Source organism: Malaya genurostris, chromosome 3 (assembly GCF_030247185.1).
Source record: "Malaya genurostris strain Urasoe2022 chromosome 3, Malgen_1.1, whole genome shotgun sequence".
In the NCBI taxonomy this organism is placed as follows: Eukaryota; Metazoa; Arthropoda; class Insecta; order Diptera; family Culicidae; genus Malaya; species Malaya genurostris.
In genome coordinates, this window is record NC_080572.1 from 95,332,497 (window position 1) to 95,351,045 (window position 18,549).

General features: G+C 36.9%; 2 protein-coding genes across 8 annotated transcripts in view; both read right to left on the bottom strand.

Annotated features, from left to right (window-relative positions):
• Positions 1 to 587: 587 nt before the first annotated feature.
• On the bottom strand, positions 588 to 4,816 carry LOC131438065 (uncharacterized). The gene is made up of 4 exons (XM_058607859.1): positions 4,632 to 4,816; positions 4,369 to 4,572; positions 1,151 to 2,318; positions 588 to 1,084 (listed from the first exon to the last, which is right to left on the bottom strand). Exons 1-4 carry the CDS (start codon positions 4,706 to 4,708, stop codon positions 608 to 610), a joined length of 1,926 nt encoding a protein of 641 aa, XP_058463842.1. The 5' UTR covers positions 4,709 to 4,816; the 3' UTR covers positions 588 to 607.
• Positions 4,817 to 9,315: 4,499 nt separating this feature from the next.
• LOC131438382 (protein PFC0760c-like) overlaps positions 9,316 to 18,549 on the bottom strand; it is a 28,431-nt gene continuing 19,197 nt past the window's right edge. For 2 of the 7 annotated variants that reach the window (XM_058608380.1, XM_058608382.1), the window contains exons 4-12: positions 13,236 to 13,635; positions 12,927 to 13,103; positions 12,447 to 12,623; positions 12,116 to 12,286; positions 11,702 to 12,052; positions 11,363 to 11,533; positions 10,809 to 11,309; positions 10,617 to 10,750; positions 9,316 to 10,554 (exon numbers count right to left, since the gene is read on the bottom strand). In XM_058608380.1, coding sequence (XP_058464363.1) covers positions 9,511 to 10,554; positions 10,617 to 10,750; positions 10,809 to 11,309; positions 11,363 to 11,533; positions 11,702 to 12,052; positions 12,116 to 12,286; positions 12,447 to 12,623; positions 12,927 to 13,103; positions 13,236 to 13,635 — 3,126 coding nt within the window. In that variant the 3' untranslated portion in view covers positions 9,316 to 9,510. The remainder of the gene's footprint in view (positions 10,555 to 10,616; positions 10,751 to 10,808; positions 11,310 to 11,362; positions 11,534 to 11,701; positions 12,053 to 12,115; positions 12,287 to 12,446; positions 12,624 to 12,926; positions 13,104 to 13,235; positions 13,636 to 18,549) is intronic. The other 5 variants (XM_058608384.1, XM_058608383.1, XM_058608385.1 and 2 more) reach the window with 5 other exon arrangements.

Genomic DNA, 18,549 nt, shown 5'->3' on the forward strand with positions numbered 1-18,549 from the left:
AAATTTTTCCATATATATTATGTACTTTATGGAAAATACGTCATATGTTAAATTTATATTGAATGCATGATTTGACCAATGTAATAAATAAGAATGGCAAGGAAAATGTATCTTCTTTGCGGACTGATCGAACTGCTGTTTTCAATGCACTTCTTTACTTTGCACGATAATTTCAAAGTTTTATTCACCGACTTGAATAAAATGGATCTTGAGTACGATATTTATTTATTATGTGGCATTCGTCACTTCTTTGACGCTGGCGGTTGAAGGAGGCACTCGCTCCGGGCGCAACGTTTTTAGGGTGGCGGCAAACTACTCCTTGAAACCTTTTTTTTTTGCTCGCCCAAGTCATCCTTCCGGAGATGGAAATTTTTTTGCTCACTGAACCAACGGCGAGAACCAGAGGGCGGAAAATCTCTTATTTTGCCCCGAGCGCCAAGTTTCCTTACTACGCCACTGGATTAACAGGAGTCTGCCTATTGAAGATGGTACTTTGAATAGCCTTATAACCGATTAGAAAAGAAATCATTCCCGTCTTAATTTATCGTAAAATCTTAAAAATTTCTTTCAACAGTAAAAAAAAGTAATTAAAACAAATAATAACATTTTACTCGTGTGTTATTACATAAAATCCATCATCGATGACATCTACTATCTTATAGTCATGGCTTTCATCCAGATCTAAGTCCTCTTCTGACTCGATGATTTCAATAAGTTCTTCTTCTTCATTTTCGCTTTCTTTACATTCCCCCTGACCCTCACTATTGCTGGATGATTCTTCTTGTACTTCCATTGCTATGATTTCGTCTTCGTTTTCCGCTTGCTCGTAGTAGAATGTTTCCACTACATCTGTGATTTCCACGGTTTCCTGAATTTCGTGTTGCACAACCATTTCTATTTTCTCCGACACGGGTTCCGGCTGCTGATCCGATTGAACTTCATTTTCTGGTGACTCCCTAATCTGTTTCTTCGTCCGGTGTTCTTTAGTAGCTTGTTCTTCATGCTCTGCTTCGCTCGTACAATCAGCAACGCTTTCCGTGTTGGAACTTTTTCGGGCAACACGTGATGGTGGTGGGCTGGTGACCTGTAAAAAATAAAGTAAATCCGTGCGTTACTAACTTAGTAAGCTACTGAGTGCTGTATATATTACTGAAAGTATTTCCTTGTCACTTTTTTCAGTATGCTGTTCATTTTCTTCCATATTTTCCATGCCTTCATCATCTGAGAGAATTTCGATTAAATCTGTTCGCTGTTCGATGATAGCACAATCATCATCGTCATCCGCCATTGTTTCATGTTGCTCACTCTTATCATCATCCTCATCGCTAGTTTTGCTCTCCAATATTGGACCCAGGTCCGATTGATCTGTGAAACCCATGCTTTTGATATCTTTGGCGCAGCTTTCCTCTAAACCACTGAAGCGATCGATAGCGTATTTCAGGATGTACGATAGGTGTACATACAGATCTTTCAAATCCCGTTCGGTTGCAGCATTTTTGTATGGATTTGAGTTTAGCAGACTATTTACTTTGGAAACTATATGGAGCGAGACTTCAGCCGCAGAGATCAATTGATTTTCGAATTTTTTCTGGAAGTTTCCGAATGTAGTGTCTTCGTGTTGCTTGTGAAACAGGTACTGAATAGAGGTAAGCACGGGTGGAGTTATTTGCGGAATCGCTACTGTTTCTGTGATTTGATAATAGCTTTCTGATGCAGTGCCTGACTGCTGTGAAATGTTCGGTGACTGTCTTGCAGTCAACGTTGGCTGTTCTGTAGCTTGCGATGTTAGAGTTTCGGTGTGTTGTGTTTCATCTTGTGGTGGGTGGTTGTCATAAAGATCAATTGACCGAACATTTTCTGCCGTTTCTGGCGATTGGTTACATATTCTTTTGTTGGTGTAAGTTTTGAAGGATTGATTTCGAGTGAACGTCGAGTTGTCAGGGTTTTGAACTGAAGGGTTTTCGGTTGCTTGCGCTGTCGTTTCGGACATCGACACTGCCGGTTGACTTGATTCTGTGCTTTCAGTTTCTATCGGTGATTTCGACGGAGCTCGCAAGGAGCAGCCCTTTTTAGGTTGTCGCTTCACCTGAATCAGCTTCCCATTCGGTAGGCGAAACGTTTCTTGTTGTGCTGCTACTCGTAGATCAATCATGTAACCAGAAATAGAGTGATACAAAGGACAGTTTTTTTCGACTATTTTTTCTTGCGTTATAGGATCGACTGCAGATAGTTTATATTGTTTAATAGAAGATCCTGATTGGAAATTTTTGATGATATTCTGTGTTCGTTTCAGTATATTGTTGGCATGCTTTTTGTCTCTGAAATGAAAAAAAAAATACATTGTAAGCATAACATACAGACGGAATGCTCGACATTAAATGTATTTGAATCAATTATGTTGTGATGTAGTATAATGAGTTATTTTACTATACTGCTGTTAGTTGTAATATTTCACTTTTCTTCACGCTCAGATCTTTTCACTAAATAGAAAAAAGCTTTTTTCCACATAGTTCATCTAAATAGTTCATTGATATTTATTTTTCCGATTCATTTACTTCGTTGATCAACTTAATTAAACCTAATTTTATTCTCTGCTATCCTTTCCAACTTCCCATTTCTATTTTTTTATTCCTCTTCTTTACCACCCGGTTGAGAGGAAACCAACTAAGGGTGTCACAATAAATACAAATTTTAAATTATGTTCAAAGCAATTTGCAAGCAATTTCGACTTGAATTCAACTGAATCAATTCACCGAGTCTTAGCTTCAAATTCATGGATGTTGAATAAAATATCTGGTTCTAGAATAAAATTCTGGAGAATTTTGATTCTGAAATATTGTCATGAAATGAAACATTGCTACTAGTTGATTTTAAGATAATAACACTACAAAGAAAAATAAAAACGACGCATTCGAGGATGCAATAAGTTTCGAAACAGTTGATGAGTTAGAACTGTCTATAGTAGGTAAGGTATATTATGAATTATGCATGTAAAGAGAACTTATATTTGTATTCATTTCAGAAAACGGGTTCACTGTAAATTTATTGAAAATTATTGAACGAAAGGATGCAGAGGAGTTAATACCACAGGCAATGTTAATTCCGCATCCATAGTTGAATGAGCGGGCAAAATGCATTGATGGCTTTGAGAATTGGAGCAACACCTTAGTAAGCTAACAAAAGTTCAAATAAAAAAAAATGTTACATCCAGAAACTAACACTTTTGAATGAATCCATACCATCTAGTATACCCGACTCATCAAGAGTAGTTAAAATATACAAAAAATGATGCAAACAAAATTTTAAGAAAGTGTAATTTTATTGCCTATAAAGTTAAACTAAACTCAACATGTTTAATCTTTTATATCAAATACTGATGCTTTTTAACGGCGATTTTTTATTAAAAAAAGTGTTCATAATAATCAGTTCAATATTCGTTTCAAATAAAAATTTGGTGAATTTCAACATATCTATCATTGAATCTACACACAATCACACGGAAGCCTGATTTGTTTCTATGCGTGTAGAAACGAAAATCGTTTGCTTTGAAGTAAATATGAAATATAAAACAAAATATTTTTGAATTCGAAGCGCGATATTTTTGAAATTAAAATACATTTTTCTGCGTGTACAATACTGTTAATGGTGTAGTGAAATCTACTGGATTGACAAAAAAAAATTGTTAAACAAAATCACAACTTATCATGAGGAAACGGTGCATTCAATTTATTTTGCAGTTTTTGAAATCGTCAGTTGCAATGAAAAGCGGCCCCTACAATTATTACAACAGTATTGTCAATAATCAAATTGACAAAAATATTATCACACAAAACTCCAACTGTGCATTCAACTTATTTGCAATTCTTGAAATCGTCGGTTGCAATAAAAAAAACGCATCCTACAATTATCACAACAGTATTGTCAATAATCAGTATTTTCAATTCTTCATCAATACTTGATGTACGCTTCTTTGAATGCTTATGATCATTTTTCATCTATCACTAGTGTTGCGAAAATCTCGATTATTGACAAAAAGGTTTTAAACGCTTGGTTTTCTCGAAAATAAGGAATAAGTTACCACATCAATTAGATAAATTGAAGCAATACGGACAATACCTCGGTTTGACAATAATATTATATATTATATGGCCGCTAGAATTGTTTTTTTTACTATGGCCATATGATTGTTTTTTCCGGGCCACGAGCAGAAGTTGTCAAATACATTTTCGATCAGAGAAGAAGAAGAAGAAGAAGTTGTTTACAATTTTTTGTACTGTGTATGTGTCTGTTGGTGTCAGCCAGACAAGTAAACCGTTTGAAATAAGTGATTCCGTACAACTGCGCGATAATGGGCTCATTGATACTTACATGACTCCGGGAGGGCAACAGGGCACCTGATTCCGTAGTAGAATGCGATCTTTGTTTGCCTTAGTTACCATTTGTTCCTGTGTGAAGTGCAAGTGACAAAGTTTTGGTTTATTGAGCAGAACCCACTTTTTGTCTAGTTTTGTTGGGTTGTGTTCGTTGAAGAACTCCAGCCATCTTTTCAACACAAACCCTTCTCTTGGAAAGCTGTAAAAAATGGTTCGGATGACGAGCATAATTCTTTCGTGCAAGTTTAAGAGACTTACCTGAAGAGTGTGAACAATTTTCTGTTCCTACGCCGTTTATTGCTACAATAGTCGAAGGAACAGTTTTCGCTTTCCATTACTAGAATCGAATTCAACAACTATTTGAATTAAAATACGATTTTTTTCTACGAGATAAATGATGCTAACCCAAACACTGTTTTCGAAACAACTTGGTATTTTTGACAGTTACAAGTACCGGAACCTAACCCTTGGATTCATATTTTACCTGAATATCTTCGAAGGACAGAGCTTTTGTAGTTCTGATCAACAGAGAGCGATGCTGTATCTGTTGTCGAAAGCTAGCCATGTTTGTTACACGGTACGGTTTGCGTCTTGGATAATGGTACTCGCTATATCCGACGTCCCGCAGCATGATTTCCGTAAGCTTCCAGTCATCGAAACAGGGACAAAAGGAAACTGATAAGATCACTCACATAGGCATTCAGGCGAAACTATGGAGAAGTTTCTTAAACACAATGTAACGCTTTTGGCGTTTTTCAATATATATCTTTTTACAAAGTCTAATTAAAATTTAGTTTAATTAGAGTCCCAAAATCTATAATTGAACTCTTACGATGACTGTAACGGATCTAAAACAGTCAAATTACGTCGCATTAAATAACCTAACGCCAGCGGAATAGTCAAAAGAAGCTTTTGGTGTGCGTGATATTTTCAATATTAGCCACTAGATGGAGACGAAGGGAAACATTTTGCTCACATAAGCTTTTACTACCCTGGATCGACCACTCGGAGCTTTGGTATCAAGAACTAGCTTATGCTACAGTGAACAAGAGGCGCTAATGTCAGTTAGTTGCACGTAGTTAAAAAAGTGAAAAATGTTTTCTTGCTTAGGTAAATATGTGATAATCACATCTTTTTTTTTGAATTTATACTTATGAGTCTTACATAAATTTATTTACTTTACGTTGTTTGAAGAACAAAACGTTTAGTTTCTTATCAGACTAAAAATAATAGCTGTTTCAAACAAAAAAAAAAAATCGCTGATTCATACAAAATATGTTTGTTTCATATTAGAATAAGTGCTTTATATTTTTGACGTCTTAGGCGTAAACGAGTGAAGGCTCATTACTGGCCGTCACAGAATGTGAACATTTAAGGGTTTTGTTGGTTTGTGCAAAAAGCACATATTTGGTTTCTATTTCTTCGCGTTCCGGCTTTCGTTAGAATGGCCCGGAATTTATTTATTTTTACTATATTGTGAAGTTCATTCAATTTGGGTTTGACACAACGGTTTATTTTACTGGATAAGTGACAACAGGAAATCTGATTTGATACTGGGAAGATTGTTGCTTATTACGGCAGAACAAGACGTATTGTTTGTTTAGTTTTAGATTAGTTTGCTTTAAGAAATATTTTGGTTGAAATAACAAGTGATGAAATTGTGCTCTCCTATTGATTCCCTGACAAACAATTTTATAGTAAATTCAAATTAAAAATATAAAAGTAAAACCAAAGAACTTGGGATAAAGTCACGATTTTGATTGTTTTCTTATATGTTGTTTGAAATTATAGATATTTTATTGAAGTGAACATGAATAGCTTACACTTTTATTTATCGACATACATTATATTTTTTTCAGTTCGTCAAGATAACAATACGTCTGATCCCGGCGAATGACCATTAATGGTTAATATTGTTGTAATTACAACTTACTTTACTACGGGGCGTCTTTTCAAAATTTACACAGTACAAGAATGGGTAGATCTAATATCTCTTGTTGTATTTAAGGCAGTAACATAATTTCTTCCCCATACCATCGAGAATTTGTTAAGCAATTTATAATAAATTTTTTAGTGGTATGAGACAGTGTCGCAGTGAGAGTGAGGCGACGGCCTCGGGCGCCAACATTCAGGAGGCATGAAAACCTGATGCAATTGGTAAAATTTAGATTAAGTTTCAGATTAGTATTGTACTACCCAAACTCGCATATCAGTTCCATATGAATTCTGGCCACTTTTGAGTTAGCCCGACAGATAATGTCTATTTTTACGTTACTTTCAGAAATTGCAAAATTAATTTAGGTTTACGTCAGTAAAACTTGAAAAAAATATCAAGTTGGGTCTGTACCAACTACTTTTCTGACTACTGTACCATTATTTAGCGTTGGCAGCGCATGCAAAAATTTAGATAATATTAGATAAACTATTTTTGAATCGTTTTTCTGATATAGCCGGTGCGATAATTCTTCTTGGATATTTTTTGCGTGTCGATCTCAGTTCCTCACCAAAATAGCTTCCTTCAGAATCGAACATATTGCTCCCATTTATACTCATAATTTCATCCTCCGAAGCAACAAGATTAGGAAAAGATTCAGCTTTTTCGCCATAACATTGACTAAAATCAGATGTAGGCATATGGGAATGATTCGAATTGGAATTATCTCGAAGGTACTGTGCAGAACGAGAGATTTCAGAATATTTCTCTCGAGTGTTGGTGGCTTAAAAATCTACAAAGGCCACTGTTTGAGCTGTCTTCCGTGGAAGAGTCTCCACCATATAGAGATTGCAGAACCGATATTCCCGATCTTATGGTCAAATGAAAAATTTTACGGTCCTATAAAATAATACTGCATATTTTCGAATTCAACAATTTATACCGTCTTTTAGAGTATGATGTCAAAATCGTATAAAATTTTTTTAAATTTGAATAAAAACTAGTAGAGCTTGTTCCTCATGTTCCGGATTTACATACAATAGTGGAACTCACTTCGTTTTCTCGTGGATGCAGAGATGTCCATCCCCTCTGTGTAACGAAGAGCAATCAAAATTTCTCCCCTCGCACTGACAACATCATGAGTGTGTTTGTTTATTTCCTTTTACCTCCTCCACTGAATCGCACCTAAGTGCTAGAGTATTAGCTAATAAATTCTCTGAGGTGGATGCAGATACTTTCACAGAGGTGTACACGCCGGTGAGCACTCTGCTGAATGGTTTGCGTAGAAGAAGCGTGGATACGCAAAATCAGCAAAATAAAACAATTTATCGTAAAATTTTCGGTTTTCCTTGTAAATTTTTCATAGCAAGGCCAGATCGAACAGTTCGGCTGAAAAGTTCGTATTGTTTAATAGAAACACACATTTTTTTGCCAAAATTCGTTTTTATTATTCAACATAATTGCCATCAGAGGCGATACAGCGATTATAGCGATCTTCCAACTTTTCGATACCATTTTTGTAGTACGATTTGTCCTTTGCCTCAAAATAGGCCTGCAGTTTCAGCGATTACCTCTTCATTGCTTCTTTTTACCAGCGAGCATTCTCTTGAGGTCTGAGAACAGGAAAAAGTCACTGGGGGCCAAATCTGGAGAATACGGTGGATGAGGGAGCAATTCGAAGCCCAATTCGTTCAATTTCAGCATGGTTTTCATCGACTTGTGACACTGTGCATTGTCTTGATGAAACAAAACTTTTTTCTTCTTCAAATGAGGCCGTTTTTTTTAAAGTTCGTCCTTCAAACACTCTAATAACGCTATATAATAGTCACTGTTGATGGTTTTCCCTTTTCAAGGTAGTCGAAGAAAATTATACCATGCGAATCCCAAAATACAGACGCCATAACCTTACCGGCCGATTGTTGAGTGTTTTCACGCTTTGGGTTCGGTTCATCGCGTGCAGTCCACTCAGCTGACTGTCGATTGGACTCCGGAGTGAAGTGATGGAGCCATGTCCATTGTTATATATCGACGAAAAAAATCGGTTTTATTTCGATATAACAGCTCCAAACACTGCTCAGAATCATCAATTCGTTGTTGTTTTTGATCGATTGTGAGCTCACGCGGCACCCATTTTGCACAAAGCTTCCTCATATCCAAATATTCGTGAATAATATGTCCAACACGTTCCTTTGATATCTTTAGGGTGTCAGCTATCTCGATCAACTTCACTTTACGGTCATTGAAAATCATTTTGTGGATTTTTTTCACGTTTTCATCGGTAACAGCCTCTTTCGGACGTCCACTGCGTTCATCGTCTTCGGTGCTCATATGACCAGTACGAAATTTTGCAAACCACTTACGAATTGTTGCTTCGCCCGGTGCAGAGTCTGGATAACACTCATCAAGCCATTTTTTGGTATCGGCGGCACTTTTTTTCATCAAAAAGTAGTGTTTCATCAACACACGAAATTCCTTTTTTTCCATTTTTTTCACAATAACAAAAGTAGCTTCACTCAATATGCAATATCTCACAAACTAATAATCAGACAGCTGTCAAATTTATACACGTATTTTTTGAAGGTTGGTACTAACTGAAAATGGTATGGATTTAATTCTAGTGGCACCCTCTCATAGAAACGATACGAACTTTTCAGCCGATCTGTTACTCTCTATTAATTGAAGTTCACAGAAGTGTTCGCTTACCCTCACGCGCCAGTGGTCACTTGGGTGTATTTAGACGAGAGCGCGTGAGAGCGATTCATGCGAAGAGAATGTATTTCACTCGCGCCAGCTGCTTTAACCACAAGCACACACTCAAATGCTGTCTACTCGACACTGAGAAGAAGTGCGCTTTCCTCTTTGTTCGATGCTTCGTTTTTTGCATCCTCGGTGTGGACAAGAATCTGACGCCAGCGTGTATCACTCTGGTGAAATGCCATCTTTGCGTGGATGGCTTTTTTTCTCGGAACATATTAAATCATCAGAAATTTATAGAAAGAAAACTAGTGCTTTATTAAACGCCAATCAACAAGTCTTTATTGAAGTGATACATTGTCTTGAGTTAAAATAACTGAGTTTGTAAATGTAGATAATCTCAAAAACAATATTTTTGCATATTTTAATTTTTGGTGTTCCGTTTTATTTCCGAGGAAACCATTATCTTTGCTGGAAATGCAGAACTTCAAATCGTCCAACAACATCGTTTCATACGTCAGTTTCTCCTTTTCCATTCGTCGTGACCTTTTTGTTTTCGTCTGGCTTCAGTGCCGGAATGTACTGGCCAAGATAGTTCAGTAATATCTCCCGGTAGCGATACGCCACGATGCTAACGATGGTAACCATAAACAGCACCCCGGCGATAACTTCGTAATCGTTCTCCAGCTGGTCGTAATCGTACTCGATACCAATCAGAGCTCCGAAGAATCGACCGAATCCGAAGTGTGCAATGATCGGCAGAGCCTGAGCTAGTGCAGTAACCTTTCGAGGTAAATTATCACGGAAATGTAGAACTAGTGTGACCCAGGTTATTCCCAAGGTTGTAGGTAGAAGCAGGTCTTCGATGATATCCCAGAATTCCCACCGGAAAATAGCTAGCAATATGTAACGTACTAATAATGAAAGGAAAGCCGCTACAAGAATCTTCCATGTTCCGAAAACCTCGATGATTCGTTTTGAGTATACTAGTGCTGGAACGGCGAGTAGATCGCCGATCAGTAGCAGTGTCTTCCAGACATTATTCAATCCAGAGAGTTTTCTGGACTCATCAGCTTCATTGGCTGGTATGTCGATCATGTGTGATTCATCGATTGAATCAATTATACTCCAGAGTGATCCTAAAACAAGCGCCACCAGGAAAGGTAGCCAGCATTTCTTAGCATACTTGAGGACCAGGGCAGCCGAGAAGAAATTCTGCGGAATTGTTTTGAACTTCCACCACTCTTCCGGTGGAGAGATATCCATTTTGAGTGGGCTGAGCAGAATGACGGCCGCAATTGTATTCAGTAGAATGAACAGGAAGTAGGGTTGTTCGAAATCATCGTTGAAGAAAACAATCCAGCCTATGGCACCCCAAACTAGTTGTCGACCAAAATCACCAACTCCACTAGAAGGATCGCGGACGGCAATGACAATGATTGTATTGAACAGGGCAAGTGCTGCCAGTAGGCAGAAATCGAGCAAGGATCGGATAGAAATGTAGTAGAAGTACGTCGAATCTCCGCGGTCATCGTCTCCGTCATTGTCTTCATCCTATAGTTAAATGGTAATATATGGAATTAGAAATAGATAAAATTAACTCATGCAATAGTTACTCCATCGCAGCTCGTTCCAAACAATAAGCTACTGTTATCGTCGTAAGGATGACGGAGTAAACATTCAATAACTGGTTTGCATCCTTGTTCTTGGGATTTCATCCAAGCTTTGTCAACATGACATTTGAATCCATCTTAAATATCAGTGTCATGAAATAATCATTCATTTGTTACCCATTCTACCCATCATACCTAGAGGATAAATGCATTCCTCGATATCGTCACGTTCGTTGTGTTCATCTATTGATGCTCTAATCTCGATCGTGTCTCCAGTAAACGTGTAGCACTTTACATCATCATCATCATCGTCGTCATCTTCCTCGGAATTTACAGCGGCTGGATCGTGGCAAATTTTAGGTGCAGAAAATTCCATTACAATATTTTCTTGGGTGTCAGAAATTCCATCGTTGTCATCGTCACTGTCTATACTATCCGGGATGCCGTCGTTATCATCATCATTATCGAGTGCATCTGGTATTCCATCGTTGTCATCGTCGTCATCGAGATCGTTTGGAATTCCGTCACCATCTAGATCATTGGCCAGACGCGATCCGTCGTCCAGTACATCTGGGATACCATCGTTATCATCGTCTACATCCACAGCATCTGGAATACCATCATTGTCGTTATCATCGTCCTCCGAGTTTGGTATTCCATCGTTGTCGATATCTTCATCTTGGTCATTGGGTATACCTACTCGAAGACAATTAATTCTATGAAATGTGGAATATCAGACTATAATTTACCGTCTCCATCAAGATCATTGGTCTGAGGTTTCCCTTCCAGATTATCTGGAATACCATCATTATCATCATCAATATCTTCGGAATCGGGAATACCATCGTTGTCGTCATCATCGTCTTCCTTATCTGGAATCCCGTCATTGTCATCATCATCATCTTCTTCATTAGGAATACCTACATGCGAGTTAGGATTGTGCATTAGGGATAACTTGCCAATTCATGGGTTTGCCAATTGTGTATTAACCGAGATGTTGTTCGAACAAAATTTCTCAACCTCATGTTTCAGTTTTGGTTATTGGTAGTAGGTGAGCTGGTGTTAGTATGTTAGCGTTGTTAACCTACCGTCACCGTCCAAATCATTAGGTTTTGCTGCGGCATCTTTATCTCTACTATCCGGGATACCATCATTGTCATCGTCGTTATCCAGATTATCTGGAATACCATCATTGTCATCGTCAGTATCTAGTATGTCCGGAATACCATCGTTGTCATCGTCATCATCGAGATCATTCGGAATTCCATCGCCATCTAGATCATTAGCATTACTGGATCCCTCGTCTAATGCATCAGGGATACCATCATTATCGTCATCTACATCTTTAGCATCAGGAATACCATCATTGTCATCATCATCGTCCTCCGAGTCCGGTATTCCATCGTTGTCACTGTCATCGTCTTGGTCATTGGGTATACCTGCTCGAAAGATATGAAATAATTATGCTTTAAGAATACGAAGTTTTACCGAAAGCCTTTTACCGTCTCCGTCCAGATCGTTGGTCAAAGGTTTCCCTTCCTGATCATCTGGAATACCATCATTATCATCATCTATATCTTCAGTATCCGGAATACCATCGTTATCATCATCATCGTCATCCTTATCTGGAATTCCGTCGTTGTCATCATCATCATCTTCTTCGTTAGGAATACCTACATGCGCGTTAGGGTTGTGCATCGAGAATTATTTGCCAATTCATGGACGTGGGCCAATTTAGTAAGGGCGTACCGAGATGTTGTTCGAACAAATTTTTGAATTTTGGTTATTGGTGATAGGCGTGTAGAAGTTAGTAAGCAAGTGATGTTAACCTACCGTCACCATCCAAATCGTTATGTTTGGATACGGCATCTTTATCTCTGCTATCCGGGATACCGTCATTATCATCGTCGCTATCCAAATGATCTGGAATGCCATCGTTATCATCGTCGGGATCCAGGTTGTCCGGAATTCCATCGTTATCATCATCATCATCTCGATCATTTGGAATTCCTAAAGTTATGGACAATGTTTGCAGCTTAGTAAGCCTTTTGTAAGCGAATTAGTTTAGCCTTATGTAAGCGAATTAAAATTCACACTTTTGAAACTATGAGCAATTAGAAATTTCTATTATGATATAGACGGAATGTGACACGATGATCGTTCCAGGATCATTTGACACAAAAGTATAAGAAAACTAGTCTCTCCATTGTGATATGTTTGTTTCAATGGTTACAACAAGTAGAGCGTAGAGCAGTCATGTGACACTTATTGGGACTGAGATGTAAGTAGGTGCTTTTTCTTGGTCCTACGTACCATCACCATCTAAGTCATTTCCTTTAGATTTAGCATCGGAATCCATACTGTCTGGAATACCATCATTGTCGTCATCATTATCTTGAACATCTGGAATACCGTCATTGTCGTCATCGTCGTCTTGCGCGTCCGGAATACCATCATTGTCGTCGTCATCATCTTGGTCATTGGGAATCCCTAGAAATATGGCCGACCAATTGCTAATAAATTCTACTAAGCATTCTACTCATGGCTTTCAAGTCATTCATGTCCCAAAACTAATTCTACCATCAATTCATGCAGAGCTTCCCTGTCCCCCCGTTAACATACCATCTCCATCCAGATCATTAGCCGTCATCTTCGAATCTGGATCCACACTATCCGGGATTCCATCATTGTCATCGTCTAGATCCTCTGCATCGGGAATCCCATCGTTGTCATCATCATCATCTTGTGAGTCCAAAATACCATCATTGTCGTCATCCGGATCTTGATCATTGGGAATACCGTCTCCGTCAAGATCGTTACTCGTTGGGGTTCCTCCGGTATTGCCATCTGCTGCGGTGCTGCCATCTGACTCATCTACAACGTCATCCTCGCTGTCATTGTCCTGAAGCGCAGCTAAACGTAGCTTTTGCTCCTGCCGTTCATAGCAGTTACTTTCGAACTGTTTCTCGCGTTTCTCGTGTTGGCAACTATAGCTGCACTGATGGAGGTTCAGCAGACCGGCCTACGAAAGAGATGGAAACAGACTATACTATAGTAACAATAAGTTTGTTGGCAGTGTGGTCGAGCAATATAAACAAAAATCATCTCTTATCTCTTTGGAAATTTTAGATGCTTATAACCGAGGAAGCAAGTAGCAGTATGAATGGTGTGATGTTTGTTAATCAGTTTTTTCTATGGAATTTAGTCATTTTTTGATTTGGTAGGTATTTGCTTGTAGGTGCATACAGTAAACAATGATAAACGTGCCAAAATTCATGCAGAGCAATACCTAATCTATGGATCTGAGTGAAAGAATGGCTAGAGAACGTTGGAAAAATGGACGAATAAACGTTTGTGACGAAGAGCGTAGTCATATCAATCAAACCGATACAATTGATTCTCATGTGGATTGAAAAACATTTTTGCGGTTTGCATTACATAGTTGCATTAACGTGTCAGTTTTCCAATCTATTTTCCCCGTTAGATGCTGATCAAATTTAAAGCTAGCTCAAGACGGCTCTACGACAGACTAACAGACAGGACACTCAAATTAGATTCTTTAGCCATATAAACGGTCATTTCGAATATTCCTTTAGTTGGGACAATACTCGCATATGTAATGATGGCGCCACGTTACCCTATCAAAAACATCCTGTCTGTCATCTAGACTGTGTTTATTTTTTTCATTTACCAACCGAGTTGCCATTTATACAGAATTACCTGTAATGTATTGATTTGTATACCTCCATGCAAATTTCATGCAGGATACAGATTTAATACATATTGCCAAAACTATATACAGAATTATGCCTACCCGAATCGAACCCGCTTTGTTACAATATTTATTTGCTTCTGGTCTGCCGCCACTTAATTTCGGGTGAAAATTATCAACACAATCAAAAATAGTCTGGATGAACAACGTTGAGGAAAATAAATGGTTACCTTCCAACATCGCTAAAAAAGTTAAATATATTATCAACGAAATCCAATAATTCATTATCAAATATTTTGATGAAATCAGGTATCCCTGCAAGCAGCTGATCGGTGTTGACAAACGAGGGGGAACCAACTAGTAAAAAAACTTTTACGTAACACAAGGGGTGTACCGATAGTAAATAGTTCGCACAGTACAATATGTCTGTTAGTCTGTGGCTCTACGTCTGATCAAGACAAAAAAAATTGCTGATTGACTAACTATCATTTTCTGGAATCTTTAGAGTATTATTAGTAAAAACTTAAATTTTTTAATCAGTTCTAGTCTTTAGTTTAAAGTCATGTTCGAAGAAAGCATTCCAAACGATCATTGAGAAGAAATATTTCAAACCCACAATTTTTCAATTCATCCAACAATGGTAATAAGATAAGAAACTGGCTTATACATGCTGGTTGAAATAGCCATTGAATTTAGTTCGGAGCTGGTAGATTCCAGTATGTATAAACACTATTTGAAAATAACAACACGAGATTGATGTATGAGCACAAATCAATATTTCTTTCAATTGTTCTGTTCTCTACTATACTACACGCTACTACAGTTCGACGTGACTGTTTCTAGATCTATTTTTTTATAACAATTTTTATTCAGGCATCTCTTTCACGTTTGAACATAGTGTACACACAGTTAGACGCCTTGTTGAATTGAATCTCACTTACATTATTAATGTTTAGATGCATTCGTTCCTTAAGCAAGATTTCAATTTCGGTTGTTGCTGGTCTAACTTTGCAGTGCTTGAAATCAATACAAATTGAATTTGGTCTTGTAGGCCAAGTTTCAGGCTTTGTTAAAGCGTATTTGGCCATTTCGTACACTCTATTGTTCACTGCACTGTATTTTCTTTTTTTTTAAATAACTATTTATTGGAATATGAGTTAAAATTAAATTATAAAGATTTAAATTGGGTGTTCAGTCACAAATGGTGACTTTTCAGCCCTATTATATATATGATTTGGTTATTACCATGAGGACATCATTTGCTTCCGCAATTCTGAGATTTTTGTGTAGGGAAAATTCTAAACCTACTTGTATTGTGTAATGGGGAAAAGGAACTTATATACTAACTTACTAACTAATACAGAGAGCGAATCGATTCAATTGAAGATTGCCTCGATTTTTGTCGGAATTTGCTTATAATATTATGTGACATTACATCTAATGGTTCTATATTCATGAGTCTGTGTAACTCATTTGTACTAAACCAGGGAGGACGCTTCAAAATCATTTTAAGAATTTTATTCTGAATCCTTTGAAGCGTTTTCTTCCTGGTGGAACAACAACTTGACCAAATTGGTACTGCATAAAGCATGGCTGGTCTGAAAATTTGTTTATAAATTAACCAATTTTTTTAGACAGAGCTTAGAATTTCTGTTTATAAGAGGATATAAACATTTAATATATTTATTACACTTTGCCTGGATTCTTTCAATGTGTTCCTTGAAAGTGAGTTTTTGTCATACGTTAAACCTTAAAAATTAATTTTGCTTGATCAGACCATGTCAATTCCAAACCATTCAATTTGAGAATGTGATTATTGTTTAATTTTAGAAAAGAAGCTCTTGGCTCATGAGGAAAGATAATTAATTGCGTTTTTGCTGCATTTGTTTTAATTTTCCATTTTGACAGATAATCACTGAAAATATTTAAACTTCTTTGTAGGCGACTGCAGACCACTCTTAGATTTCTACCTGTGGTTACAAACTTGTGCCGTCACAGAATAGCGATTTCTGACAACCACCGGGTAGATTTGGAAGATCAGAAGTGAAAATATTATACAAGATTGGAGCTACGTTCGAACCCTGCGGAACATCTGCTCGTACGGGTAGCAATTCAGATTTACAATTCTGATAGGTAACCTGAAAAGTACGATCAATTAAATAATTCCTAATAATTGATTCAATTTCATCAAAATTTGTCTCAATAATGTCATCTTGTGATAACACTTGGGTTGAAATATGATCATATTTCAGTGAGACTTAATTTTCAATAGGACTCACAACGTTCAAATTAAAATTGTGGACACTCTCGAACTGCTGAGCAAGTTTTTGAGCTTTTTCACCATTTGTAAGAAGTATTTGATTTCCTTCCTTTAGAGCAGGAATTGGTTTCTGAGGTTTCTTAAGAACCTTAGAAAGTTTCCAGAAAGGTTTAGAATATGGTTTAATTTGTTCAACTTCTTTAGCGAAATTTTCATTTCGCAAAAGAGTAAATCTATGTTTAATTTTTTTTTGTAAAACCCTAACTATGTTTTTCATAGCTTAGCGTTGATATTGTCGTCGACGAACATTCCTCAACCGAATGAGCAGATGAAGATTGTCATCGATGATAGGAGAATTTAATTTAGTTTGAGCTTTGGGAACTGAATGATTTCTAGCTTCGATAATGTAATGATTCAAATTATCAATTGCTGTGTCGATGTCCGCAGAATTTTCTAAAATAGTTTCATGATCCACATGATTTTCAATGTGAGATCTGTAATCCAACCAATTAGCTCTATGATAGTTGAATATAGAACTAATTGGATTAATTATAGCTTCGTTGGAAAGTCTGAATGTTACAGGAAGATGATCTGAGTCAAAGTCAGCATGTGTAATCGGGTCACTACAAATGTGACTTTGATCTGTTAGAACCAGATCAATTGTAGACGGGTTTTTCACGGAAGAGAAACAAGTAGGATTACTGGGATGAAGAACTGTGAAGTAACCAGCTGAGAGTTGATTATGAAGTATTTTACCATTACTGTTATTTTGCCACAATTCCACTGGACATGCTTAGCATTTAAGTACCCTATTATGAAAAATTTCGGTCGATATCTTGTGAGTTTTTGCAAATCGCCTTTAAAGAAAATTAATTGTTCGCCTGTGCATTGGAATGTCAAATATGCTCCAGCGATGAAATAAATTCCATGAATGGTTTCAACTTCGATTCCTAAGCTTTCAATAACTTCAGTATTGAAAGAAAGTAATATTCGATGTTTAATTTGCCGTTGGACAAAAATGGCAACTCCACCACCCATTCCAGTAAACCTGTCAAATCGATGAACCACATAATGTGGATTACTTTTCAATTTGACATTTGGTTTAAGAAAAGTTTCTGTCACAATGGCTATATAAAATCTGTGAACTTTGAGAAAATTATAAAATTCATCTTCACTCGATTTTAAAGATCGAGCATTCCAATTTAAAATATTCAAATAATTATTTAACATCACTGTTAAATTTTAAATTCAATATAATATTATTTGTAAATTGCCATCCGATTTTAAATGCGTCGAAAAGTGATGAAGTCGAATTCATTCGGATGATCATTTGAAAAAGTTAATCTTGTAGGTATCATTTTATTTTCAGTTGTATCGCCTAGATCAACTTCATTTAAAGAAGCGAATGGCATTGAAGGAATATTTGTAGTTAGACTGCCACTAGAAGAAGATGATATGGCCGGTCTACCTATTAATAAATTGTTTTCGTTAGAAGATGAACTGCAAGGCGGTCCTGTGTTTTGATTATTTACATTAGAAGAATTAAGTGGTAGATTTCTACCTGTTATACTAGCATAACTGACATTAGAAGAAGATGATGACGAGGTCGATCTACCTGTCAATAAATTGTTTTCGTTAGAAGACGAATTGGAAGGCGTACCTGTTTTTTGTTTTAAATTCGAAGAAATAAGAGCCTTAGAAGAATTAGGCGTGGCATTTGCAACGTTTTTTTTTTTTTATTTTCAGGTATGTTCTGTAAATTTAAGATCGTTGATTTGACTTGTTGTCTAAGCGAACGAGCATTTAAAATTTTTTCTCTGACAGGACATTTCAAATAATTGGATTTATGATTTCCATCGCAATTTGAACATGAAAATTTATCAGTGGTTTCATTAATTGGACAAACGTCTTTCGATTGCGATTTACCACAATTCAAACACTGTATATCCATATGACAATTTTTG

What these genes read in the sequence shown, in the direction of transcription:
- LOC131438065 (XM_058607859.1), bottom strand. Translation starts at nt 4,708, where the DNA reads ATGGAAAGCGAAAACTGTTCCTTCGACTATTGTAGCAATAAACGGCGT. An exon ending in TGTTGCCCTCCCGGAGTCAT is followed by an intron (nt 2,319 to 4,368) that starts GTAAGTATCAAT and finishes TTTTCATTTCAG; the next exon opens with AGACAAAAAGCATGCCAACA. An exon ending in GTGACAAGGAAATACTTTCA is followed by an intron (nt 1,085 to 1,150) that starts GTAATATATACA and finishes TATTTTTTACAG; the next exon opens with GTCACCAGCCCACCACCATC.